At 44.8% G+C, this 26,681-nt stretch overlaps 3 protein-coding genes across 3 annotated transcripts; 1 reads left to right on the forward strand and 2 right to left on the reverse strand.

The window, feature by feature from the left end:
• Positions 1-114: 114 nt before the first annotated feature.
• On the forward strand, positions 115-19,660 carry LOC117565649 (protein expanded). The gene is made up of 6 exons (XM_034244862.2): positions 115-1,532; positions 9,477-9,613; positions 9,681-9,826; positions 14,780-14,859; positions 14,916-18,543; positions 18,605-19,660. The coding sequence occupies exons 2-6, from the start codon at positions 9,522-9,524 to the stop codon at positions 19,312-19,314; spliced, it is 4,656 nt and encodes a 1,551-aa protein (XP_034100753.1). The 5' UTR covers positions 115-1,532; positions 9,477-9,521; the 3' UTR covers positions 19,315-19,660.
• Positions 2,680-3,338, reverse strand: LOC117565654 (uncharacterized). The gene is made up of 3 exons (XM_034244872.2): positions 3,258-3,338; positions 3,038-3,194; positions 2,680-2,958 (listed from the first exon to the last, which is right to left on the reverse strand). Exons 2-3 carry the CDS (start codon positions 3,192-3,194, stop codon positions 2,768-2,770), a joined length of 348 nt encoding a protein of 115 aa, XP_034100763.1. The 5' UTR covers positions 3,258-3,338; the 3' UTR covers positions 2,680-2,767.
• A 1,249-nt stretch (positions 19,661-20,909) lies between the features above and the next one.
• LOC117565652 (protein croquemort) lies at positions 20,910-26,304 on the reverse strand. Its single transcript, XM_034244866.2, has 5 exons — positions 26,011-26,304; positions 22,742-22,903; positions 21,580-22,682; positions 21,431-21,521; positions 20,910-21,363 (listed from the first exon to the last, which is right to left on the reverse strand). The coding sequence occupies exons 2-5, from the start codon at positions 22,868-22,870 to the stop codon at positions 21,208-21,210; spliced, it is 1,479 nt and encodes a 492-aa protein (XP_034100757.1). The 5' UTR covers positions 22,871-22,903; positions 26,011-26,304; the 3' UTR covers positions 20,910-21,207.
• Positions 26,305-26,681: the final 377 nt, after the last annotated feature.

The following is a 26,681-nucleotide window of genomic DNA, read 5'->3' on the forward strand; positions in this document are numbered from 1 at the left end:
CAAACACACACACGTACGTCTGCAAGTTGGAGACTCATGCACATGCACATGCTCACAAAAGAAAAAAAATCGCTCGCTCGCGCTCTCATGCTGAAACTCTCTCGACTCGGACTTCAGTTTGATTTCTGTAGCTGGACGAAGCAGTTGTTGAACTACAGCAACAGCAGCAGCAGGTTGCGCGTCGTGTTTACACACAAACACGAATACGAAACACTCACACACACAACAAACAATTCACATACACTGAATTCGCTCGCACACGCACACACACTGCTGTGTTAAACATTCGCAGTGCCAGCTCAGAGGCAAAACGACGGCGTCGCGCGATCGCAACAGAAACGACAACTACAAAAACAACAACGACAACGACAGCGGCCCCATTGGAGGAGCTCTGGAGATTGTCGCCGTCGTCGCAGTCACAGTCGCAGTCTCGCATTCGCAGTGTGCGCGTTTTCGTTAAGCGTCGCTCTCGTTTCGTTCGTACGTTCGTTTGGTTTGTTTCGTTTAGTTTCGATTTGGTGGATTTTGGAATCAGATTCGAATTCAGATTCAGATTTAAAGTGTGGCGTTGAATTACAACAAAGCACAAGTGGCTCGCATTATTTCCATTGTGTTTTTTACAAGTGCTCTCCCCTCAGTGTGTGTATGTGTGAGTTTATATGTATATTTGGAAACCAAAAATTCTGCAGTGACTTCAACAAGTTGCTGCTGGTCAAAATAAATAGCCCCACAGAAAGTTGCGACCCAGCAACAACTCTACAACAACTACAACTACAACGACAACTCTACAACTACAACTACGACTACTACAAATACACAAGCAAGCAAGCAAACGGCATTCTTTCGCGCAACAACAAAAAGCAGTTGCCAAAGAGAGCACACAGCACACAAATACGAATACAAGCACACATACACAACAACATCATAAACGGCAGCGCTCTCCCTTGCTCTCGCTGTATGCGTGTGTGTGTGTGTGCATGTGCAGCGACCCACAGCAACAACAATTTTGATTAAATCGTATTTGTGCCGCGTTGCCCCTTCCCATTACCCCCTTCAAACTCCTTGTTCGCGCTCTCTTTGCGTCGCGCACCAACAAAAACAACATCGACAGAGCGCCCACACAATCGCCAAGTGAGAGCCGCTGGAATGTGGCCCGACGTCGCCGTCGTCGTAGACTGCGCAGTCGCAGCGCGTTGTTAGTGTTTGACGAAGAGGTCAGCGCAGCGCAGCAAAGCAAAGCAAAGCAATAGCTTGTTGGCTGCCGACAACAACAAAACAAATACAATACAATTTAATTGATTGTCAGTGCAAAATTACAAATACATAAGTAAAAGAAACAAAAGAAAGTTTGTTAAAGATATTATTTGTGCTAGAAATACGTAAGCGTCGCTCGATTACTTTGGATTACGCGCTTAAGGCGCCGCTCCTGGGCTACAAAACTACAATAGCAGCAGCAGCAACAGCAACAGCAAAAACTAAAACAACAACAATAATGCCGACAACTGCAGCGACCTTCGTTGGCAGTGCATAAGGTGAGTCCCCGAAAAGAAGAAAAGAGAACGTACATATAAAAGAGAAAATTGCCCAAAATGAGGGAGATTTGTGTTGTCGTTGTTGTTTGTGTGTTGGTGTGATCGTTGGGCATTTCTTTGGAATTTTAATTGCCTCCTCACTCGTAAAACACACCAACAACAAACAACAAGGCAATGCAAAATGTCTTATCTGAAGAGAACGAACTCAAGAAGCGGTCATAAAAGTCGCCAATGGCTCGCAAAACTTTTTAAAGTCCGCGCACTCATTGTGCAATTAATCACCTCGCAACACACAAAGCAGGCGTGGGGCGGGGTGTGCAAATAGCAGGTGTCGTAAATAGCAAACGTACGCGTGCGTGTGTGTGTGTGTGTGTGTGTGAGTACCGGGAATAATAGTAGGAGAGAGAGGCAACAACAAAAATGGCAACCACTGAAATCGAGCAGCTGATTTGCCACAACAATTAAATGGAAATGGGAGCTGGGAAGAAACAAGGCGACTAATTGAGCGTGCTTAAGCAGTAGGAGGGGGTGAAGGGGGTATCTGGTATACGCGTGGTGTAGTGTTGCACACACACACACAAATGATAAACAAATGAGCAGAAACACACGTTAAACGCTAAAAACGATAAACGCTTAAACGATTGCCACCGCAGAGATGCGATATCGATATACAACATACAGTTGGTGTTGTATCGGTTTTATCTGCATGTTGTTATTGTTGTTTGTGCTCGTTGTTGCTACGTGCCATTGTCGTTGTTGTTTTTCTTGTTTAATATTTATTTTTGCGGTTGCTGCGACAAATTGACAGCCGCCCACTGAACGTGGTTCGTGCGGAGGGGGGCGGGCGGTTGGCGGGCAACCAAGTCACACTTGACCTTAGCCAACAACAATACCAACAACAGCGACCGCAATTGGAAATATTAAAAACCAAAAAGACGAAATACAAAATTCCTGCACGCCTTCAAGTATGCTTGAAGCAATTAAAATGTACAGCGAATTAAAATGTTGAATGACAGCAGGAGAAGAGGCAGCAGCAAATAGTAGATATGATCGCTCGAAAACTATTTGGCAGGCAGCGACGTTGACTGCGACGCCAGCAGCAAAATTTATGCCTACACCAAAGCAAGGTAAAGAAAACAAAATGAAATGTTTCGCACGCCTTTTATTTTAGCATGCGTCGCACGTTGCGACGTCGACAGCGCGCGAAGTCAGCGCTGGCAGAGCGCTTGCTCTCATTATGGCTCTGCCTTGCCTAGCTGGATTATAGTAGTTTTACTAGTTGAGTTAACTTCTTGCTTCAGTTGTGTCAACTCCTTTGCTCGCTTCTTCTTCGCAAACTCCTTTGCTCGCTTCTTCTTCGCCTGTCTCTTCAGCCGCCGTTTCTTTTTGCGCTGCACTCGCTTCATTTCGCGCTCTTCATACATTCCTGCAAGCGATGAATGCAAAGAGAGCACAGCACGTTTTATAATGGAGCACGAAATGGAAAGTGGACAAAGAAAACTTACGGTTCATAGATTTCAGCAGGTTCCGCTCTTCTGTCAACCGAATTATTGTATTAAAGCACTTCTCATAACTTTCTCGAACTAACCTATCATATTCATATAACGCCATCACAACCTTATCAATTGGCGACTCTTGTGCATTTTCTCCTTGATTTTCCATCTGTTTAAATTTAATAAATTAATTTAATACTGTGTCCGGGGGAAACTTCACCTGATTTTGTACTTTGCTGAGAGTTGCTGTAAGTCGAATGCGCTTCAGTGTTGTAAAACGAATGTGACATTTAGAGATGGGCACACTTCGATATCAACGATATTTGTGTTGGAGGTCAGGACATGTCCACTTGTGTGTCATGTGTCAAACCTCGCCTAGTATAGTTTGATTATTCGATTATGCTTCGTCTTATTCTTCATTTTGCGCATGTGCAAAGACATTAAAATTGTTTGGCATAACTGGCACAACAACAACAACAACAACAACAACAACAACAATAATAACGAAACGTAGGGGAGAAACAACAAGCCATCAATTTGCCGCTTTTGTTTTGTTTGATTTTCTCCACACATTTTCGATTTGTATTTGCCAACAAAACGCCAAGTTATTTATTTGACTGGGGATAACAACAACAACAACAACAGCAGCAGCAACGATGACAACGTTGACAACAACGACAACAGCTGGCGACTTCATAATCGGCATAATAATTTCAGAAATGTGCCGCGTCTCTGATGATGGTCAGTCAATCAAATCCATTAGCACAAAAAATGTTTGATTCGCATTCGCATTCGAACTCGAATTTGAATTCGAATTCATGACAGCCACGCCCCAATTTGATGCACTTATTTAAGCTGTGTGACGCGCATCCGCTGTATCTGAAAGTATAACAACAACAACAACAACAACTGTTGTTCCGAGTTAGCGTGTGAAAATGCCATCGCACTAAACTATTTCCCTCCCCATTGACGTCGTCGTCGTCGTCGTCGTCAACGAATGCCAATTTGCCGTTTGTCGTAATTAAAAAACCCAGACACACGTAGAAGCGCGTCAAGAGTTCCAGCCAGCCAACTCATGAGCTAAAAATTCCACGTCAAACGTCGCCATTCATTACCTCGAAGCCTCAGCTTCCAGCTTCAGATCGCGATCGAATCGAAGGTGCTTGGAGAGATGGCGAGATGGAGATCGAGTTGAGCTAAGCTGAGCTGTTGAGAACGGCGCAACACTTTCAATAGAACTCGAATCCAGTTTAAAAAGCCACTCGGAATCAAAGACAAAGCACCACTCTTAGAATACCTCCAGTTCTCTCTGTCTCTGTGTGAGTCTTGGGTGCTATTATGTGTGGCTTAGATACACTTACATAGCTCATAAGCTGAGTTAATCGACTACATGTAATACTCTAAAATTGTTGCTAACAAGTTCTTACTGAATATTTGTGGATTAGTGTTGGTAAAAATCCTAGAAGAGATCTTGTTATTCAGTTATTATTTATTGCATTAATACCAAACATTATCTAAATTTCCGGTATTCCATCTCTATAGATGATTAACTTTATTTCTTACAGAATATTTGTAGTTTAGAGATGTTATTGCAAAGAATTTCTGTTATCCATTTATTAATACTAAGCAATATTTTATGCGGACTTTTAAGTTTATGGAATTCTATCTCCATGGATGACTAACATTAAAATTTTCAACATTTCTTTCGCATCAATCACTGATCTTTGGATTCAACTTTTATGAGGGTCTAACTGATTCGGTGTGATCGCATCGTTAGCGAGTCTTTCCCCCTCTCTTGAAGTTTATGATATTTCTAATGTTTATTGGTCAAGCGCTGATCGAGCACTCGGCGTACTCGATTATTCGACTGCTGCTCGATCGATCGATCGATCGACTCGCGCTCGCGCTCGCACATTCCAATTGCAATTTGCAATTCCACTTCCAATTCCAATTTGAAATTTATCCACAGATATTTCTATTTTCCGATTCGTTAGGCGCGATTCGTTTTAAACGTTTTAAAGCATTTATCACAGCTTCACCGCGCTTGATCCTCCCTCCTCCCACCCTCAGCTTGATCTTTGCGAGCAACAAACATTGGCGACAAAATCGCAAAACTCGAACTCACACACACACACACACACACACACGCCCCGAATGAGCTCACTGCAATGGCATGCAGTTGACACAGCCCCAGAGTCGATTGGAACTGCCCGATTGTGTTTTATTCGTAGACAATATACAAGTTTTCTTCCAGTCCCGTCATGTGTAGACACAAGATGCGAAAAGACTCACTCACTTCGTTTTGCCGTATATGCGGAACTGATTATCTACAAGACTCGTCGAGTATAAATTCTTGCCAAAGGGAAATTTAAATTTCCCTCGGCTGCGCTGGCAGAATTTGTACTCGACGTTTCTTGTAGAAAATATGCGGTGCAGCTCTTGCCGAAAATCTGTGCTTAGATTCTAGTGCGTAGTTCGGAATATGCAAAATAAAAATACGCCCAAAAATATATGTATGCAGTAAATAAAATGTTTATTGTACTTCAAATTAAATGTATTTAAACTAAAACAATGAGTACTTAAAATTATATATTATCTAAACAGTTTTACTTATAACTAAATAAACTAATAGCTAAAAGAAAAAACTAATTTATTTCGCCGTTTTCTATATTCTTCGCCCTGAACAATGCCTTGTAGTTTCTATTTTTATCATCCAACGTAGCTCTTTCGTGGTCCTCAAAACTGTAAATATAAATACAAATATAAATATATTTTTTAATTTAAATCAGATTAGAATAGTAGTTTAATAATATTAACAACTTACCTCTTATTGTTTTATAAAAGACGCGCAGGAAAAAATCAACTTTCTTGTACAACATTCACAAAACAAATGACAAATGATACACAAAATTGCACATGTTCGAGAAAAGTAGGCGTTAGGGAAATTACGCGTTGCGCTAAGAGGGCGCGTACACCAGACTCAATGCAAGAAGCATTCTACAAGACGAGTCATCTAACGATCTGCAGAAAATTCTTGCACATGTTCGAGAAAAGTAGGCGTTAGGGAAATTACGCGTTGCGCTAAGAGGGCGCGTACACCAGACTCAATGCAAGAAGCATTCTACAAGACGATTCATCTAACGATCTACAGAAAATTCTTGCAGTCTCCGTCTTGGCATGACACGAAACACAATTGGGTGGGTGCCAGTCAGTAAGGTGAAGTGAGGGGAGGGGTGGGGAGGGGAGAGGTGGCCTAAGGAACTGCTGTCGCTGCACAACGTGGCGTATGCGCAACATTTTGCTTTTTCTTTTCGTTTTCTGCTTAGACAGCACAATTTGGCCCGCTGGCGCTTGCGCCATTTAATTGGTTTCTCTGGTCTCCCGATACCGTTCCCTTATCCCTCCCTCCCTCCCTCCCCTTCTTCTATCCTCGCTACGTATAAACAAATTATTTATTGCCATTTGTTAATTGCTGATTAGCGTGTCTCTCTCTTTCTCTCTCTCTCTCTCTGCACATTTAATTGCCCCTCGTCGCACCTCAGATTCAGCTTCAGCATTAACCCCACTTTCCTCGCCTCCCTCCCCGCTCAGAGAGATTGCTTCCGTCTGCTGCACTCTTCGCCTGTTGACTTTTATAATTAGCGTTCGTTTCGCTCTTGTTGCTTTTGTTATTGTTATTGTTATTGTTTTTTTTTGCCGCCGCCCGCTCTCATTAGTCAATGGAATGTGGATAATTAGCCATGATTGAAATTGTTAAATGCTTTACATTTGTTTGTTTGCATTTCAAATTAAAAAACACATTAAAAACAAAACAAAATGAAAATAACTACGCGTAGCGCTCGATCACCGGTTTTTATCTCCGCGCTCCTTTTCTCTCTATTCCCCTCTCTTTCGCTCTCGCTCTCTCGGTCTCTGTCTCTGTCTGACTCACTTGCGAGCCCCCAAGCTGATCGCCTACTGCCTTACTTACTTTGTTGCCAATTTGCGATTATATAATGTTCAGTTGCGCGAGATCTGAGAACTGACCTCGCATCAGACAATACGTGTCGCATGTCACATAGATTTCTAATTCCCATATATGTTATATTTAGGTTAGAATTAGGGAAATATTAGAGTTGATATCAAAGAACTTTTGAAGTATAGAATTCTGGACTGGTTCAAGTTGTGTTAAGTAATATCTTCAATTGATTTCATCTGACTATCTTAAATACATGTTCTGATTAAATTGACGAGAGTGTAGTAGGGGAAGTAATAATAATAAATAAGTATTTTCAATTGTTGATATTGTAATGAAATATAATATTATCTCTGATTACCGAAAATTTGATTGCGATGGGATCAACATTGTTATTTGGTTTTGTATAACAAAAAACGGTATATTTTGAATGAAGTATCTATATACTACATATACCTATATACTACATATACCTATATACTATATATACCCTTTGGTATTTCTTTTGTATACAAATTCGGTATATTTTTAGAAGTTTGATTGAAAACGGGAAGCGTATATCTCACAGTCGAATATAGTATATAGAATATACTAGTACCATATAAAGCCTGAAATTTATTTTAGTATATTAGTTCGGTATATTCTTAGAATATTGTTTTATTACAAGTGCATAGCGGATATCTTACAGTCAGTTTTTTCTTATTCAGCTTGGCCACTTGGCATTGTAATGCCCGACTAGAAATAAATTCCTATAGATTCCGCATTTAAATAAATATCTTCTGGAGTTCCATTTGCTGGTTTCGTAAATCAATCCAGCTTTCTGTTTCTGTTTCTCTGCTGCTGCTGCTATTGCTGTTGCTTGGTCCGGTTTTATTTCTCTTTCAGCGTCTGTTTCTGTTTTGTTGCTGTTGCTGTTTCAGTTTGTGTATCATGAAAATCGGCTTAGATACAATTGGTGTATGGAGGGAGTCTGGAGTGTTGTGTGTGGATTGTGTGGACTCATATACATATTCTTGGTTTCTAATTTATGTCAAATGCGCGCTTTGATTGATGATCACTGGTCTGCCTCTGTTGTGGGGATTGAGACAGGTGAGCGGGGCGGGGCGGGGCGCGACGTAGCGGGGGCTGATCATATTAATAAGTCAGGGCGGTTCCGCATGAATTGTGGTGGCCACAACAGTCACAGAGTCAGAGCCAAGTTTTGGGCTACAGCATAGATAGAGCTGATAGCGAAAAACTCTCGGAATCTCGACTTGCGCGAGACTCTCTCAACTTGACTCTGAATAAATTTATTGGACGTTGAAATTTATTAGACGGCTGTGGCTGCGGCTGCGGCGCGGCGCACAGAAATGCGCCAATATTGAAATTTATGCGGCCGCTTGGTAGAAAACCGACGCCAAGTTCCCAACTCCGACTTGAAAGCAGACTCAAACTCGCACCCAAAACTCGAACTCGAAGTCGAAGTCCATTGAGAGAGGCAGCCATACACACACACACACACACACATACACACAGATACACACACATATATTGGAGGCAAGTCCATAAGTTGATTTGATTCGATTTGATTTTAATTTATGCATAAAATGCTTTTCTTTCATCACGAGGCAAGTTTCAGTCTCCAAGAGTATGCGTTTGTCTATGTGTGTGTTTTTGTGTGTATGGAACTTTCTTTAACTGAATTTTAATAATTTTATGCGCAACGCACGCACGCACAGCCGCCTAATCAAGTTTGTCGCCTAAGTCTTTCGTTATTGATTGGTGAAATTGTTGCCAGCCCCAAAAATAAAAAGCCCCCCGAAAACTAACTTTACTAAATAGCCAAAATACAAGAGACCAACTAATCAATTTCCCCTCTTCAACTGCACGAAATAATCCCTTGCTGTTGCCGATTCCTCACTTTTTATAAAGTGAATTCCTTGCTATAGAAAATCATGTTCCAAAATTACAATTTGTTAAAGATTGAGATTTCTAATTGATGCAATTTTGTTTGGCATGACGGTTTGGTCAGAAAATATCTATATAAAGTAGAATTGTCTAATGAGATAGAAAATAATTTATGAGGGATTGAAAAGGATACTTTAATAATTATATTGCATTAAATTCAAAGGACAAATTGAAGCAATTGTAATTGGTTCAAATTGAATACATGTTTAAGTTTATTTGACTCGGTTTAAGATAGTATAAGTATTATAAACTGAAAAGGAAAAAAATTTTGGGACATTTTTTCATTTTCTTTTTCAGTTTCACAATTTTTAGTAATATTTTTTTTTAGTATTTAATATAAGATAATTCTTTTGCAATATTTATTAGGCATTAAAAGGAATTATCTTTTACTACAATAAAAATGTGAAATATATTTTTCTTTTCGTAAGTAAGAAACTATTTTGCTAAGGTTGTCGTTACCGATCCTTACAATATTTTATTAGTTTTTTCTGTTTATTTTTTATTTACTATAAATTATGCTACAACTTTTCTTTTCTTCTCCGACAACAGCAACATATTTCGAACGCGCGCGCTGGATACGGAAAATGATGCAGCATGCGAGCATTTTGCACCGTCAGCGCGCCCCTGGAAGTATGCGCGTCCTCAGCCGAGCAACTGTCACCCGGCTCCCGATTCCTGGCACTGAGGTGAGTAACGCAATATATAAATGTATATATAGAGATATATTTCAAACACTCTTTCACTCTTCTGCAGACTTCTGGGCCAACAGCAGCCGAAAACTCTGTACTTCCTAGTCGATGCAAAGAGTCGAGTCCGAGAGGTTTACACGCAGACATGTCTGCACTTTGCCACGCAGGGCATGCAAGACACCGAGCTCTTTGGTCTGGCCGTGCTCATAGGTAAGTCTTGACTTTGACTCAAATTCACATGTCGATATATGGGTTTGTGGTACGCCCCGAAAACAGAACGGATCTGGTCAGCTCGACTGTTCGACAGTTCGGACAGATGGGCAGCTGGCTGAAATGAAATGGGATGTTGGATGGAAGATGGGTTGGGATGGTGTTTGCTTGGTCGTGCCTTGCGATAAGGCATGAAAAATACAACTAATAAACATAAACCAGTCTTTTTAAAGGCTGCTCATCATCATCAGCAACAACAGCAGCCGCTGCAGCAGCAACTCACTTCTCCTCCTTCTTTTTCGTACCGCAAAACTTTGTGTTTTTTTTTTTTTTTTTTGCTGCTGCTGCCAAAACACATAAAAGTGCAACGAAAGAGTGAACAGAGCAGGTTGAAGTTGTGATACCCTAGAGAAGGTAGCACTTCGAAATTGAAGCTACAAATTGGCAGGGAATGAAGTAGACATAGTCAAACACACTTCTTTCTTTAAAACCTGTAAAAATGAGGAACTCAAATTTGATTGCGAAGTGAACTAGTTTATAGATTAGTTAAGAATTGTATTCGTTAATTTCTGATACTTAGCTAAGGGCACTTCCTGCATAGCCTATATACCCAATGCAAGAACAGTTCCATAGGGCATGCGAAAAACAACAACGGCAGCCAGGAACGCGTCGTCGACGGCGAACAAACAATTTCAGGCAACGGGCAACAGACACAAGACACAAGACGCGTGTTCAGTAATTCAGGTAGCCGTCGCGCGTTGCATTAACACAAACGAATCGACGAAGACGACGACGATGGCGATGGCGATGGCGATGTGGCCCCAACGGAGCCAACACACAAGCAACAGAAGAGGAAGCAACAGCAGGAGGCAAAGGAGGAAACAGGAGGCAACATCCCGAGTTGTGTGGAAGAGGCTCCAGCAGCGAAAACGTCTTTGGCTCTTGGCTCTTGGCTGCATGCGTCCTCCATAAACACACACAGACCAAGAAGAAGAGAGAAAGATAGAGAGAGAGAGAGAGAGGGGGAGAGAGAGAGACTGAGAATGTGGTCAGCTCTAGAGAATTGCGTATACTCTCCACTGGAAATGCAACTGCACGATTTTGGAGAGGAATGCGACTTTGGCAATGAATATCTATTAGCTAAAGACAGTTGACAGCTTGACCAAGGAATGTGTGTGACAGACTGCGTGACCAGCTGCAAGTGCCGAAAATTGAGTGTAGGGTATAGGGAAGCAGCAGCAGCAGCAGTAGAAGAAGAACTTGAGGCAAAAGCTGAGGAAGCGAAGAGCACAGCACGTAAATTTCGAATCTGGTCGCCGGGCAGCTTGGCAGCAATTTCGAAGCAGTGCAAAAGAGCGAGAGAGTAAGAGAGCGATAGAGAGGGAAGACTATGGAGGGAAAGAGAGAGATAGAGAGGGGGAATTAGAGGGGAAGTTGGGCCAAGAAGAAGTTGCCACAACATCTTGAACGCAAGAAAGAATTTGGTATGCAGTTGGGGCATGCCAACGTCCTCGTCTCGATTCGTCGCAACTCTCTGCCCCCCCTCCTCCCTTCTACCTCTTCTACTAGCAGATGAGGCTGTTGTTGATGCTGTGATTCTGGCTTTTTCAGACTGAGGATTCTTCAGTCGCGCAGCTATGAAATTGGCAGTTTGCATTTTGTGTTGCTCGCAAGGATTTTTGCCAATGTCAGTCGCTGTAAAAGTCTCTCTATGTGTCTGTGGTTGTGTATGTGTGTGTGTGTGTGTGTGTGCGTGCTTGACTGGCATGCGGCTAAAGTTGCTGCCTCGTCCATTGCCATTGCCATTGCCAACGTCGTCGTCGTCGTCGTTGAATACTTTCGAGCATTTCACGCCGCGCTTTTCTTTCACTGCAGCCAAAATTGCCTTTAGTGGCAGTTGCTGTTGTTGTTGTTTTATAGATAGCAATGCCAGTTTAGACTGCATTGCAGCAACTGCAACACGCGCAACTTGCAGCCAGCTACAAAAAAAAGTTCAAACACCGCAACGTGCAAGTTCGTCGCTTCAGTCTTTCGTTTTTCTACGTTGCTTTTTTTTCGGCGGATGCTGTCTTAGTCGCTGTCCTTTTTGGAAATGTGTCCCCTCTCTCCTTCGTTCCCTCTCTCTTGATGTCTGCCTTTTGTGTCGCAAATGAATTTCAATTTTATGGCCACGCAACGTCAATAAATTTCATCTTTATGCAAATTTTTGCATTGCACTTCGCATCTCTCCTCTGCTGGCAGCTGCTTGGCAATTTGGCAACATTGTCACAGCAGCCAACTGGACGCAGTCTCCACACAATGGGCGTCGCCTGCTTCCTGCCTGTCCCCCTCCCTCTCTCTTTTTCTCTCTTCACTTTTTGGCTGCCCCCACTTGAGGTCTAACTACAGCTTCTTCTTCTTCTTCTACTGCTGCTGCTGTTTGGTGTTATTTTTAGCTGTCGCATTGCTTGGATTCCATTGCCGCATTCCTTTGCCTTGCCCGCTCTGGGCTGTTGCTGTTGTAATCTGTAGACCAGCATTTTCTTTTCCATTTAATGTTAATGGCTCATAATCATTATTATATGGCGTTGACTTGTTCATCTTCGTCTTCGGGCTCTCGCTCAGCATCCCTGCTGCCTGCCTGCCTGCCTGCTGCTTGCCACGCCTTCTTTTGCCCCTGCACCTCCCGCTCTCTGTTGTCCGGCCTTGCCTTGCCTTGCCGTTGCTGCCACAAAGCGAGCAAGGCAGCGAGCGAGCGACTGCTGCGTGCATCTGATAACATCGGAAATTAAAATTCTTTTGGTTTTATGTTCTCTTCTCCCTCTCCATCTCTCTTTCTTTCTACCTCCCTCCCTTCCTCCCTCTTGTTCCACATAAAACTTGTTGTGTTTTTTGGGTTATTTTGTTGCTGCTCGATTATTATGGCTCTGACTTCAACTCGGACTTCAACTCGATTCTGTGGCGTGCCTACTCAAAAAAAAAAACAAAAAAAAAGAACCTTTGAAAAATAAATCTGAAGAATGCCTGGGCAGCCGTCTCTTTGCAGCTGTCTACAGTGCACACTGGGCCTCACCTGGCCCACGTCTTGTTCTTGCCACATTCCATTGACTATCTCCTTCTCACTCTCCCCCTCTCTCTCGCTCTCGCTCTGTCCTTGTCTCACTTGATGAGCCTCTCGAGCTGAGCTGTTGTTGCCTGCTGCCGGAATCCCGAACGCATTCGAGGCTGTAATTTGTGTTGCATGTGTTTCAAATTGAAGATTTATTTGCCCCCCCTCACTCCTCTACTCCCCTACCCCCTCCCTTCTTTCCCTTCTGTCGTTGTGTGCGTGTTAATTGTAAGCGCTGTGGAATGCGTTGGAAAATATGTTAATTATTAGGCTTTTTGCCGCTGGCCACAAAATGCCCAACGCACTACTGTTGCACGTTCGGGTTGCACGTTGCACGTTGCTGGTTGCTGGTTGCGTGTTGCCAAAGGATGGCTCACACCTGCTGCAGGGACAGGGACAGAAATAGGAACAGGAGCTCCTCACGTTCTTTGCCGAGTGAAATTTGAATGAGCTCGAGCGTTTTTTGTTTTTGGGTTCGGTTTTAAAGGTTTTTTCTGCTGGTTTTTGTTTTGGGTTCGGGTTCAGGCCACAAAAAGAAATCGCTGTCTTGGTGTTTTCAGCTGCCACAGCCACAGTCACAGCTCGCTCTCAATCTCCTCCATCTCTCTTTCTCTCATTTCCACCTCGACTATGGCCAGCCAATTGCTATCCCTCTCTCTATCTCTCTTTGGTTTGCTGCGTTTCTACCTGTTTTGCTGTTGAACTCAACTGCGTTTTCGGCCTCTTTGGTATGCACTGCCTTTGCTGTCTTTGACTTTGACTTTAGCTGCGAGTTGGAGTTGAAGTCTCCGTTTGAATCCAACTCAATTCCCTGCTCCACGCAGCTGCCTCTTTGCCATCGTCGTCGTCGTCATTGATAGGCACTTATTCGGACGCTGATGATTATTATGATATTGTTGCTGCTGCTGCTGCTGTTCGTTGTTGTTGTTGTTGTTCACACACACATTTCCATTTCATCTTTTTTTTTTTTTGCTGCTGTTGCTGCGGCTGCTGCTCATAATTATTATTTTTCATCTTCTTGTGCTGCTGCTGCTGCTTCATTTCGTATGCAGGAATTCCAATTTTTCGTTTCGATGATGAAGTGTGTGTTGATTTTGTTTTTCAAGCATGCAACCGACATTCAACAACAACATCTTGTGGGCCCATTCGGTTACTCGAGCACGCGGCATGCCCTTGGGCTAAGACTGAACTCAACTCGACTCGGATCGCATCGCATCGCATCGAGTCGAAGCTGAGATCGAGTTGGGGACTGAGCGACCACGTCTGACATAGGGACTGTGACTGGGACGACAACAGGCTGACAACCTGACATGAACGTGTCGTCATCGGCCCTGTTTGACGTCAATGGGCCGCTTGTTTGCTGCCTGACAAACTGACAGCGCGGATCGGCCTGGCCAGGGTTTCAGCTCAAACTTCTTGCTTTTTTTGGGGTCGTTGAGGGGCAACCGAGTGAGCAAGAGAGCAGGAAGTAAAGAGCAAGAGGGAGTTCAGTTAAGTTCAGTTCAAGCAGGAATAGCCGAAAGTTCATTTAAAAAATTTTGACAAGTTCGACCTTGAAGCATGTCCGACAGACAGAGCTCTAACGAAAAAGTCCTGAGCTAGCGCTAGAGGGGAGTCTTAACTTCTAGTTAATATAATAGGTTAGGTTAGGTTAGACCGGCCGCCCCTGCTAGGCGCGAAGCATAGACCAGTAGAGATCCACAGCTGTACCTGTAGTTAATATAATGGTACAATTGAAAATTCAAATGAGTGGATGATAGTTTTTCATTGATCAATCAATAAGTTAGGAATTTTGAGCTCCTAATAATTGTATCTTTCCTCAACGCTATATTAAAATTTCCTTCCCTTTCTTTTCTCCTTTGCAGATGGCGAGTACATGTTTGCAGATCCCGAGAGCAAGCTCTCCAAATACGGCCCGAAGAGCTGGCGATCCTCGCACACACACGTAAGTAGAGACTTAAACTAGTCGCTATTTCGATAATTAATTTATTTAATCTACAGGGCCTGGATGCCAATGGACGACCTCTCCTGGAGCTACACTTTCGCGTGCAGTTCTACATCGAGAGTCCGTTCATGCTGAAAGATGAGACGTCGAGACACAACTATTACCTGCAGCTGCGCCATAATGTGCTGCAGCGCGAGTTGCCACGCGATCATGGTGATCAGGCGATGTTCCTGCTCGCTGGTCTCGCGCTGCAAGCGGATCTGGGTGATGCGCCCAGCGCAGGAGCCACCTCGACGACGACGACACCATCGACAACATCAACAGCAGCAGCATCCACAACAGGAACCACAAACAATCAACCAAAGGAGAAGTCAAACGAGGAGGAGGAGGAAGAGGCGATGGGAGCGGGAGCACTTGCCGCGGGACGTAGTCGAGCCACGGCAATGACGACGACGCTGCCAAAGATCAGAAAGCGTCTGAGCAGCTACAATGAGCGCATGCTGCGCCTGTCCACGTACGTGACGTCCACAAGTCAAGCGGCTGCGAAGCGGGAACACAACGCTTCCTCATCGAACGCCAATGTCGTCCCCGTTGCCGCGGCGAGCTCCTCGGACTACTTTCGACTGGATGATTACCTGCCCCCAGTGTTGCAGACGGCGTGGGCAAAGACCGCTTTGCGTGCCTGCCACCGGGAGCATCAAGGATTAGCTTCAGCGGAGGCGGAACTGCTGTACATTCAGCAGGCGTGCAATCTTCACGAGACAATCAATGCACACACGTTCCGTATGCGGCTGGCGAAGAGCGAGGCTGGTGTGGGCAGCGCCTGGTTTGTCATCTATGCCAAAGGTATCAAGATCCTTGGAGGGGCAGCCACCGAACCAGCCACATTCCTTTGGCCCAACATTACGAAGCTATCGTTTGAGCGTAAGAAGTTCGAGATACGCTCGGGAGAAAGTCGCATAACGCTCTACGCAGCTTCGGATGAAAAGAACAAGCTGCTGCTGACGCTGTGCAAGGACACCCATCAGTGGAGCATGAAGCTAGCGGCGCGTCTGAAGGAAGTGAGCAAGCGCGAGGAAGAGGAGGCGGAGTCCCATTGTCTGCACGCCAGCTACGCCTGCTCCCGTAGTCTGCTGCTGCCGTATAAGAGCAAGAATGAGCAGCGCATATCGGTCATCTCGAGCACCAGTTCCAACACCACGTCGGGCATTGTCAGCGATCGCGTGCACTCTGAGGATGAGCTGGAGATCATGATCAATACGCCGCCAGCGCCACTCGCAGCGCCCTCAACGGAGAGTCTGGCGTTGGCCCATCTGCTGGACAGGCCCAGTGTGAGCAGGCAAACCTCTTCGGTGGGGCAGATGTCGCTGAAGGACCTGGAAGAGCAATTGGCCGCCTTGAGCGTGGTCAATGTGCGTCCGAGCGAAACTCTAGCCAGCTGCAGTGCGCCATCTTCATCCACAACTGCCGCAGGGAATGCTTTGATTAGCAACTCCGGCAGCCAGCGCACGAATGGCAGCAACACCATCAGCGTTGTCAGCAATGCCAACGACTCTTCCACGGCCACAGACTCGCCCAGTTCGCAGCACAACATTGGATCGCAGTGCTCGTCGACATGCAGCACTGTGGTGGTCACAACTCCGGCACCCGCTGTCGTTCATTCCACGTCGTCCAGCCTGGAGCTGGGCTTCAGTCACACAGCACAAAACTCCGCGCTCAGCGAGTCCAATCCCGATGACTTTCTGCCTTCCTCGGTACGTGATGAGACGGAGAGCGTGTCTGGCGTCTCCGGTGTCTATACGCTAGCTCACGGCATGGCGCCGCCCACGGAAACTTCGGGTGTTTATACCATGCATAGCAGCGAGCTAACCGGACAGTCCTCTGAGCTGGCCGAGTCCGAAAAGAGTTCACACTACGGAATTTTTCAGCCCGCCAAGGGCGAGGTCAGCCATGCGCATAGCGACTCGGTGGACGGCAATGCTTCATCGGTGAAAAAGTGCAACGAGTTCCGGCTGCGCTCCGATTCGAACATCAGCACAAGCAGTTCGTTTCGCGGCGATGGCAGCGATCCCACAGACAACAAGCATACGCTGCTGTCCGCCGAGGAGCTGACCAATTTGATAGTCGGACGCGGCACTTATCCCAGTCGGAAGACCGTTTCAAGTACCCTACACTCGGACTGCGACTATGTTACACTGCCCCTGGAGGTCGGAGGAGCATCGGTAGAGGAACTGCAACCCGAACTGCCGCCAGCACCGCCGCCATACAGTGCCCGACACGAAAAGACCGGACTGTGCGGTCCGCCAGTTGTGCCACCACCTCCTGTGCCACCCATGCCCAAGCCGGTGAGTGTGGCGCCCAAGCCGGAACCACCAGCGTTGCCAGCACCACCTCCAGTAGTCCCAGTGGCAGCTCCGCCACCACCGCCGCCCACTTCGTTGCGTCGTCGCGATCCTCCGCCGTATCCTACGTCCCTGAAACCGCGACCCACCTCGCTCATTTCGATGGCATCCTCTGCAGCTCCAGCGCCCAGTGCCGCCGGCTCGTTGAGTTCGCTAAAGTCCGAGGAGGTAACCGCACGTTTTATTACGACCCGACCACAGATCAACATCCTCAAGGCGCACACCAGTCTGCTGCCGGATGGTGCCAAGCCCAGCTATGCAGCGCCAACGCATTATTCCTCCGCTGCCTCCTCCAGCGGATCGGTGTGCAGTCACCAGTTATCGCAGCAGTCGCTACACAACTCCAACTATGCCGGCGGATCGCAGGCATCGCTGCATCATCACCATCATGCACATGGACACGGTGGCCATCATGCTCATCACCATCGTCACTCGGGTTCGGCGGCCATTGGCATACCGATAGTTCCTTATGGGTTGCATCACAAGAGCACCGCCTCGTTGCATCATCAGCCGCAGCCACCGCCGCAGCAAGCTTGTGTGCTGCTGCCCGTGATCAAGCCACGTCAATTTCTGCCGCCGCCACCGCCCAGTTTGCCCCGACAGCCGCCACCACCGCCGCCGCCCTCGCATCCCCATCTCGCGGGTCTCTACAGCAGTCAGTTGGCGCGCAATCAACTGGAGCTGTACCAGCAGCAGATGTACAGTGATGTCGACTACGTCATCTACCCCATACAGGACCCGGCCGTCAGCCAGCAGGAATACCTAGACGCTAAGCAGAGCTCGCTGCTTGCCGCCATGGCGCAGGCTCAGGCCCAAGCCCATTCCCAGGTGCAGTCGCCAGGACAGGCGCCGCATCCATATCTAGCCTATTCCGCTGGCTGGGATACGTGCAAAGGACACGCCATCTATCGAAGCACACCCTACCTGCCCCTGGCACTGTCCACGCACTCGCGTTACGCCTCCACGCAGAACCTATCCGACACTTATGTGCAACTACCGGGAGCGGGTTACTCGCCGCTTTACTCCCCCTCGATGGCCAGTTTGTGCAGTTCGTACGAACCACCGCCACCGCCTCCATTGCATCCGGCAGCTCTAGCGGCGGCCGCAGCGGCAAACGCTTCCAGCCTCTTTGCGCGATCACGATCAGACGATAACATTCTGAACTCGCTCGACTCGTTGCCTATGCCAAAAGTGAAGCGTTTGCCGCCGCCACCGCCGCCGCCGTACGTCAATCGACTGAAGAAGCCGCCGATGCCAGCGCCCAGCGAGCAACCGCCGCCAAGTAAGATCGATTAGGACTTTCCTTAAAAGGATACCCATTCATTTTTCTCCTTCTCTTGCAGTTCCCTCGAAGCCAGTTTCCCATGCCACGCTGAGCATGCTGCCGCCCAGGAAACCGCTCACTTTGAATCCCCACAATGCCAACAGTCCGCTGATCAAAACCTCCAGCGGCGCCCAGTGGGCCGGAGAGCGTCCCAAGCCCGATCTAGGCCTAGGCTTAAATCGTGGCAATAGCAACAGCATTCTAGCACAGCTGCAGGCCTCTGTGGCAGCCAGCCAGGCTGCGGCAGCCCAGGCGGCGAATCCTCTGGACATTGCACTGTTGCGCGAGAAGAGCAAGCATCTGGATCTGCCGCTCATCTCGGCGCTGTGCAACGATCGCTCGCTGCTGAAGCAGACCAAGGTCAAGGTCTCCAGCCAAGCGGCAGCTGGAGGAGCAGTCAACACCACAACAGGCAGTCCAAATGCCAGCAATGCTAGCAATGGCAGCTCTTCGTCTAGTGCAACGGGAACGGGAACAACGGGCACGCTGAACAAGGCTGCTCGGAATGGTGGCCGGACAACGGCAATCAGTCATCGCCATCCGCAGGACAAGCTGCCGCCGTTGCCCGTGCAGCTGGCCGAGGCTAACAACTATGTGTTGGATCCGGCAGTGGTGATGAAGCATCACCACAAGAGCTACAACTCCCAGATGCATTCGATGCATCCTCATCCGAATTCGCAGTCACAATCACAAACACAGTCGCAGTCACAATCGCAATCGCAGTCCTAAGCGCATGTGGCAAGAAAGAGTAAGCCCGCTTGAAACTCCCTCTAACAAAGTTCCAGTGTTGTGAAATGTGGTGGTGTTGTGCCATTAATTGTGTGTGTCGATAGAGAATTTGCATAGCGAAACGATTAACGATAACAAGTCGATCACAGGGTGTTTCACGGCAGGCGCGCTTCCAATTTCTAGACAAAGAATGAAAGAGAGAGTGAGTAACAAGAATTTTTGAATAAAAGACAAGACAATAAAAGGAAAGGACAACAACGACAACGACAACCTCAAATATGCATTCAAATATAGCAACAGAGAAAACCCAGTCTAGTCACTAAAGGAATGGGGATGCAGAAGAGAGTGATGGAGAGAGAAATGACAGAGCGAAACCGTATAAAAGACAAATGAGAATGATTGTGAGAATGGGAAGCAACAATACTCAAGTATAAAATACAAAACAACTTAAATTAACTAACTAAAACAAACACTAGACTTAATAGCAAACCAGTGAGAGTGGCCTCCTTGGCTTTACCACTTAGCTAGGCCAGTTGCGATTACTACTTAAAAAACAAAACAAAACAAAAAAAAACGATATCGAAAACTAACTATTTCCGCCCAAAACAACTGTGATTGATTTTTTATTTTTTTTTTACAACTAAAACTTATATATTTTACAACTAACGAATAGTCAGCAACAACAAGACAAAATGAACAACTATGCAAATTTTTTTTAGCATGTAGACACTCGCATTAAGAGAGCGCCCACATTCCGCATTTATGAAACGCACGCACACACCATACACACACACACACATTGCAAGGCGCTAAGAGAGCCGAGTTCACTCTAGCTCTCTTTGCGCTTTGCTGAACGATCGCTGCAGTTTGGAACTTGTTTGGATCAATCTGCAGTTGTCCATGGAACTAAATGAATCTTAAAAAGAGAGAGAGAGAGAGAGAGTGCGCGCCCTCGTAATGCCATTATTAATATCGTATATATATGTATATGTATATGTAATTGCCTAGGCCTTGCCCCACCGTTTGTTTAATTATTTTCCATTCCATATTGTATTTGTATCGATATTGGAATTTACTATAATAACGAGTGAGCGTTGACGCTTCTGTTTTTATTATTATGATTTCGATTTGGATTTATATGATTATGTTTACCGATTACCAATTATCCCACATCGATTCACGATTATTATTTTTTACCCCTTGAATTTCATTTTTAAGTTGATGATTTTGATGCATATTATGTTTATATATTAACCCCCTTCTGCTCTGTGTGCTTCTGTTTGTATATGTGTGTCCATTGTATAAGTATGTGTATGTATCATTGTGGTAGTGTTTTTCACAAAAGCTTGCGTAGGTTTTTCCAAGTTAAAAGCCTATGGCTAAGCAACAAGTGTCACACTCCAAAAATACATGCGCATTCTGTATAACCCGCATACACACACACACGCACAAACACAGGCACACGTAGCTATATGATATCAAAATCGGCCATATAGTATAGAGCTATAGCAAAACGCATATCCATATAGATTATATGACTACTATACGTGTATGTACTATATACTATACTATATAAAATTGAGTAAAAATCATGATTAATAAGTGTTGTGTTATCATTATTATTATTAGTAGTAGTAGTAGTATTATTATCGTTCTTATTACAAAACTGAGATGTATACTAATTGCACAGAAGAATCTCAAAGGAGGAATGCTGCTGAAAGTGCACACTGTGCACTCGAATATAACAATTGAAGTGTAGTGGTGTATCACATATTTTGAAACATGAATTGTTAACAAACAAATCAACAAATGAACTAGCTTCGGATTAACAACTAACTGGTTCTGGCACTTTGGCTATGATTGGATTACAAGCTAAAATGGCCACAAATACATTTAGTCGGTGGTCAGAATGTCCTCGTCATCAACTTCGGGGCGACGCACCCAGCGCTTGGTGATGGTCAACGCGATGCCCGTGACCAGGAAGATGCTGCCAAATACAATGCATGCGATGCCAAAGTAAACACCATAGTCGGCAAGGTTGATGGCCAGCTATGAGGAAGCGAAGAATGCGAATTAGTAACTCATTATTCTAAAGAACATTTTAATTTCTGCTTACCCTGGCTGTGGAGGCCAGCTCGGAGCTCAGCTCGGCATACTGATCGAACCAAAACATGGGCATCAACACCTTTGGCACGCCACGATAAATGCTGCAAAAAGCAAACCAATGAGATCAGAGTTTAAACAAAAGCTAATTTCGTCACTTACTCGTAGTCATCATCCGGCTCAATCATCATGTTGATCTGAATCCTGCCGTGCACTTGCAATGGCACACCTATTGTGGGCTCCACGGCCATGACGAACTCGTGCTTTTCCTTGTCGGGTTTCAAACCACTCACGGCATTCAAATAGGATTCGTCAGCGAGATAAAAGTGCGGGAAGGAAGAGTAAATAGGCGCCTTATCGCGACACGCCTTGCACTCGACCACGCCCGTCTTGGGGCACTCTTCGAGTCGCGGATCGCAGAAGCACTGCTGATTAGGATAGTTCTCTCCCGAGTCCAGCGTCTCCTCGGTGCCCACCCAACGTGTGGCGGTCAGACCATGCACCTGCAACGTACCCTCCGGCCGCAGATTCATAAAACGACACGCATCCGTGGCAAAGATGGTAATCTCGCCCTCTGTATCGAGTCGCGGTGGAAACAGATCTCCCGTGGTTCCGTTGACATTGCCGCAGGGTGCCGGATAGAAACCAGTCTCGTTCTTTTCGTTCCAATGCGTCAAGCGACCCACATTCGAGATGTCATCGGTTCCTGTGTGAATAGTGAAGAGTCCGTCGTACTCCAACGAACCATTGCGATCTGCCAGCCAGCCGAAGCGTGTGTAGGGAATATCAATCTTCGAGGTGTTGAACAGATTTAGGAAATCCGTCAGATCATCCTGATAGCCATCGAAAATCCATTCGTGCAACGGTTTCGTCGTATACAAAGTTCCGCCCTCGTGATTCATCATAAAGTTGATGATTTTCTTCACGAACTTTGGCATGTGACGCATCTCATCCGCCACAGTTGCTGTGATAGCATGCGCAGCGGTAATCATATCCGTCAGTTTTCCGTTGGAACGCTCCTCATCAAAGAACCAGGTGCGACGCTCATAGTACGAGACGGTGGCATTGTCATAGAACGTGTAGTTCTCCTTCTTGTGTTTCTCGAGGAACACATAAGGACCCACTTCATCGAAGTGCGGTTTGATATCGGGATTGCGTATATCCTCTGGATTGGTCCAGTTGAACATGTAGAACTTCAGGTAAATGGGAATTGGAGCCTCTAGCCAGCTGTCGTAGGTGTCGGTGCCGGGTTCCAGCTTCAAGCCCTGCAAAATATACACGTGAATTTATGATGGAAAAGGTAATTGGGAATTTCACTACTTACATTTTCCACTAGCTTGTCAGCCAAATTGGGCCACAGCACGACAAGGAGAATACCCAATAGGGTGAACACTGATCCAATGCCAAAGACCCAGCTCTTGCGCTGCGTTTCGCCACAACACTTGCAACACATGATGAAATGGACGCACTAGAGGATATGTTGCATCTGGAAATAGTAGGAAAATTGTAGCGAAATGGTTATACAATGTTAGCACAGTCGTAAATCTAATCTAGCCAAAGATTATCGCGGAATTTTAATACACCTATTTTGGACACCAGTTTTATTTGGGACAATCCAACTAAAAACAATTGCCCCCTTGGCAGCTGGCTGCTTATCTGGCAATACAACGCACTTAAAGTTGGCGATTAGAATCGAATTTAAATAGCATTTATCATATCTGCAGATGGACACATCCGTCGTGCACTCGTCGGTGCTGCGATTAGCACCGAAACTTGCGTACAAGCTTAAGTACTTACTAACTAGTTAATGGCTGTTGTTGCTGCTCTTCCTATTGCTGCTTAGTGGCACTTATTTGGCTGCTCTTGCGCGTGCTGTGAGCTACAGTGAACGCTGCCAAATCCAAGCAGCTACTGTAGCGACGATAGCTATAGCTTGCCTATTTGAATGAGGCAATCTATGGAAAGGCTAATCAGCAAACTCTAAGCCAGCTAATCTGAAGTGCATATACTTAACGGCTGCAAGTGATTGTGGATACAGGCTAAGGCTACAGATTGTTCAATATGCTGGCTACACTTGTCATTCATAGGATAAGACTAAAGTACGCTTTAATATACGAACTTTCAACCCACTTTGCAATAAGTTATAGAGGGTATTTTGGAGATGTGTATAACTACGCTGTGTTCAAATTGCAGGCTTCTAGGTTTCATAGTTTAGGGTATAAAGTGATAGTTAAGTCAGGAAGTCAATTGACTGACAGCCATATCTATAAGATAACCATAGAAAGTGTTTATACATACATACATGTATTAGCTAGGGGAATTTTGGACAGTATTATTTTCTTATAAATATTAGAAGTAATACAAATGTTGTGTTTAAATTTCAGCCTTCTATCTAGTTTAGGCATTGATTGTACAGTCAATTATATTCCAGTCCAGGCGACCTGCCTGAAATGGGTGTGTTGTGAACTCTAGGCAAGGCTTCTAGGTCAACTTGTACCGGTCCAGGGGGTACGGGTAAACCAAGGAAGCGACTTTATTATTTATAGCCGTGATAAGATTAGCACGGCAGGAGGCATTCACTGATTACAGCGGCTCGTACAGTGGATCGCAGCTTATTTCGTGCAGTCGCAAACTGAAAGTTTCAACCTCCACTGCTACTAAACCACTAAAGATATTTCAAAAATTTAAATGAAGGTTGGTAAAGCAGAATTTGTAGATTTGAAATTAAAAAGAAAAAATTTCTTAATTATAAAAGTAAAACATTGAGATAAAAAAAAAAAAAAATTTGGGCTTTTTTTATGCCGCAGCTTATTTCGTGCACTTCAAGAATTTTTATTTAAAAATTCGAAAAATTAGCCTAATATTTTGTGTTGCCTCCTCTCTGCTTTAGGACAGCCTTCAGACGGGTTTCCATTGACGATACCAATTTTTTGGTCGTTTCGACTGAAATTTTTTGCCATTCTTCAAGCAAAGCAGATTTTAAATCGTTTTTAATCGAAAACTGTCATTTCCGAATAGCCAAGTCCAAAATTTACCATAGATTTTTTATCACATTTAAATCTCGTACTTGTGCTGGTGCTTGCACAAAGTGTGGACAGTTCCAGACGAGCCAGGTCTTCACAAATCCAGCCTTATGCTTTGGGTCGTTGTCCTGGTAGAACCGAAAACAATCGCGTATGCTCACTTTCTCGGCACTTTGGAGAAGGTTTTCCTTCAATATTGAAAGATATTGATTGGTGTCCATTATACTATCAATAAAAACAGGCTACCGACTCCAGAGGCCGACATACAGGCCCAAACCATAACGTGACCCCCACCATGCTTAACTGTTGGTTTTAGGTGTTCGGGATCTAGCTCGATATTTGGTCTCCGCCAAACATATTGACGCCCATCCGAGCCGCATATGTTAGATTTTGATTCATCTCAAAGATGACGTCTTCCCAAAAGGAAATCGGATGACGGATGTGTTCCCGAGCGAGATGTAAGCGGTAGTCCCGATTTTTCTTGTTAAGAAATTATTTTTTTTCGAACTACTCGAGCATAAAAGTTGTGTTCGTGCAGGACCCGGCTCACTGAATCCGGGCTACACTTCTTGCCCATTTAATCCTCTATCTCCACAGCCAATTTTGGAGGCGATAGCTTCAGATTTTGTTTAACTTTTCTTACTATACGACGCTCCTCTTGTTCGCAAAAAATTGTATTTGGTGCATTTTGACCTTTATTTTCCACCCGATTTTCACGAATAAAGCGCTAAATTATATATTGTACAGTGCTAAAGCTTAGTGAAACCTTCTCCGCAATAGCACGCTGGCTGTTCCCATCTTTAAAATATTTGAGAACTAATTCTCGTTGTTTAATAGTTGTTCGAGGTGCCTTGTTTGAAATTCCCCAAAATTTTCGTATTTCAATGTCTCAAATGTTAAAATACTCATTAAATCTTTTAGTTTAACTACCAAAAATACCAAATCTGGCGTGAAAACTTAATATTCTAGTCAAAAAAGTTAGAATTTCGTCTATATAAAATGTCTGCACGAAATAAGCTGCGGCATAAAAAAAGCCCAAAAAAATTTTTTTTTTATCTCAATGTTTTACTTTTGTAATTAAGAAATTTTTTCTTATTAATTTCAAATCTACAAATTCTGCTTTACCAACCTTCATTTAAATTTTTGAAATATCTTTAGTGGTTTAGTAGCAGTGGAGGTTGAAACTTTCAGTTTGCGACTGCACGAAATAAGCTGCGATCCACTGTATATCACGAACGTATACAGTATAAATAGACATTTAGCGATAAACGATAATGGCTAATCCTAATCTATCATAATAGTAATGTAATAGCTAAAGTCCGTATCATTCTTAAATGCAACAATTAGCAACAAGTTCTTTGTTCTTCTGCTGCCTCTGATAATTATTGATCATGATTCAGGCTGAGAACTATGTCCGTTTCAGATAGCAATGCACCCTGTGATAGCGTTCCACCCTGTTTCAATGGGACTGCACTTGAAGTCAAGCTTAGCGTGAGTCATGTAGTGACAACAAAGTTCGCTGTGTTTATTGCACATCACCGAGGCATGCTAAATGCCATTAATTACTCACCTCTTTGTTAACTGCGCATACAGACTGAGCGTCTGGGTATCTTTGTCGCACTGCTTATTGCTAGTACTAATGTACTGTTATTATTGCACTTAATCACAGTCTGCTTCTGTTGTGTTTGATTCGCGCCGTTATCTCGGCAAAGAAAGCAGACACAGCTGTTGTACAAGGCACTTTAGTTACTCCCAAATGAACGCTGGAGGCAGCAGATGTAACTCTTTTGACAGCGCAGCACAAACAAATTATTTTTGTAGAATATTGTTTTCAATGAAGCTTTTTTAAAGCTGTTTTATTTGGTACCCTGTGTTATGACGTGACCGTAAGTGGATTTTCTAAAATATACCAACCTACATAAAGCCCCTGGTATGTTTGCATATTTTTAACGTAATCTCATTTGTTATTGGTACGTATTTGAAAAAGTACATGCTGCGCTGTATTGTACCTATGCGAGAGTCTTCTCACAGTAATTTTTTAACAAAAAACAAATGCAACGAACGAGCACCGCCATTCGTACTTTTATACCAAACCAATATTATTGCCATTTTTGCTATTTGAAAACCGGCTACCAGTGTGACCGTTAAAATACTGCACAAGCGAACAGCTGAGTTGTTTGTGTTGGCAGGGTGGCAGCACTGCCACGCCGGCTCTGACCAATCAACGGCAACCACGACTCA

This window comes from Drosophila albomicans, chromosome 2L, assembly GCF_009650485.2.
Source record: "Drosophila albomicans strain 15112-1751.03 chromosome 2L, ASM965048v2, whole genome shotgun sequence".
Lineage (NCBI taxonomy): Eukaryota > Metazoa > Arthropoda > Insecta > Diptera > Drosophilidae > Drosophila > Drosophila albomicans.

Coding starts and splice junctions, on each gene's coding strand:
- LOC117565654 (XM_034244872.2), bottom strand. CDS start 3,194: ATGGAAAATCAAGGAGAAAATGCACAAGAGTCGCCAATTGATAAGGTT. Junction 2,959..3,037: donor CCTGCTGAAATCTATGAACC/GTAAGTTTTCTT, acceptor CATCGCTTGCAG/GAATGTATGAAGAGCGCGAA.
- LOC117565649 (XM_034244862.2), top strand. CDS start 9,522: ATGCGAGCATTTTGCACCGTCAGCGCGCCCCTGGAAGTATGCGCGTCC. Junction 9,827..14,779: donor TGGTCTGGCCGTGCTCATAG/GTAAGTCTTGAC, acceptor TCTCCTTTGCAG/ATGGCGAGTACATGTTTGCA. Junction 14,860..14,915: donor GGCGATCCTCGCACACACAC/GTAAGTAGAGAC, acceptor TTTAATCTACAG/GGCCTGGATGCCAATGGACG.
- LOC117565652 (XM_034244866.2), bottom strand. CDS start 22,870: ATGTGTTGCAAGTGTTGTGGCGAAACGCAGCGCAAGAGCTGGGTCTTT. Junction 21,522..21,579: donor GAGCCGGATGATGACTACGA/GTAAGTGACGAA, acceptor TGCTTTTTGCAG/CATTTATCGTGGCGTGCCAA. Junction 21,364..21,430: donor AGCTGGCCTCCACAGCCAGG/GTAAGCAGAAAT, acceptor GCTTCCTCATAG/CTGGCCATCAACCTTGCCGA.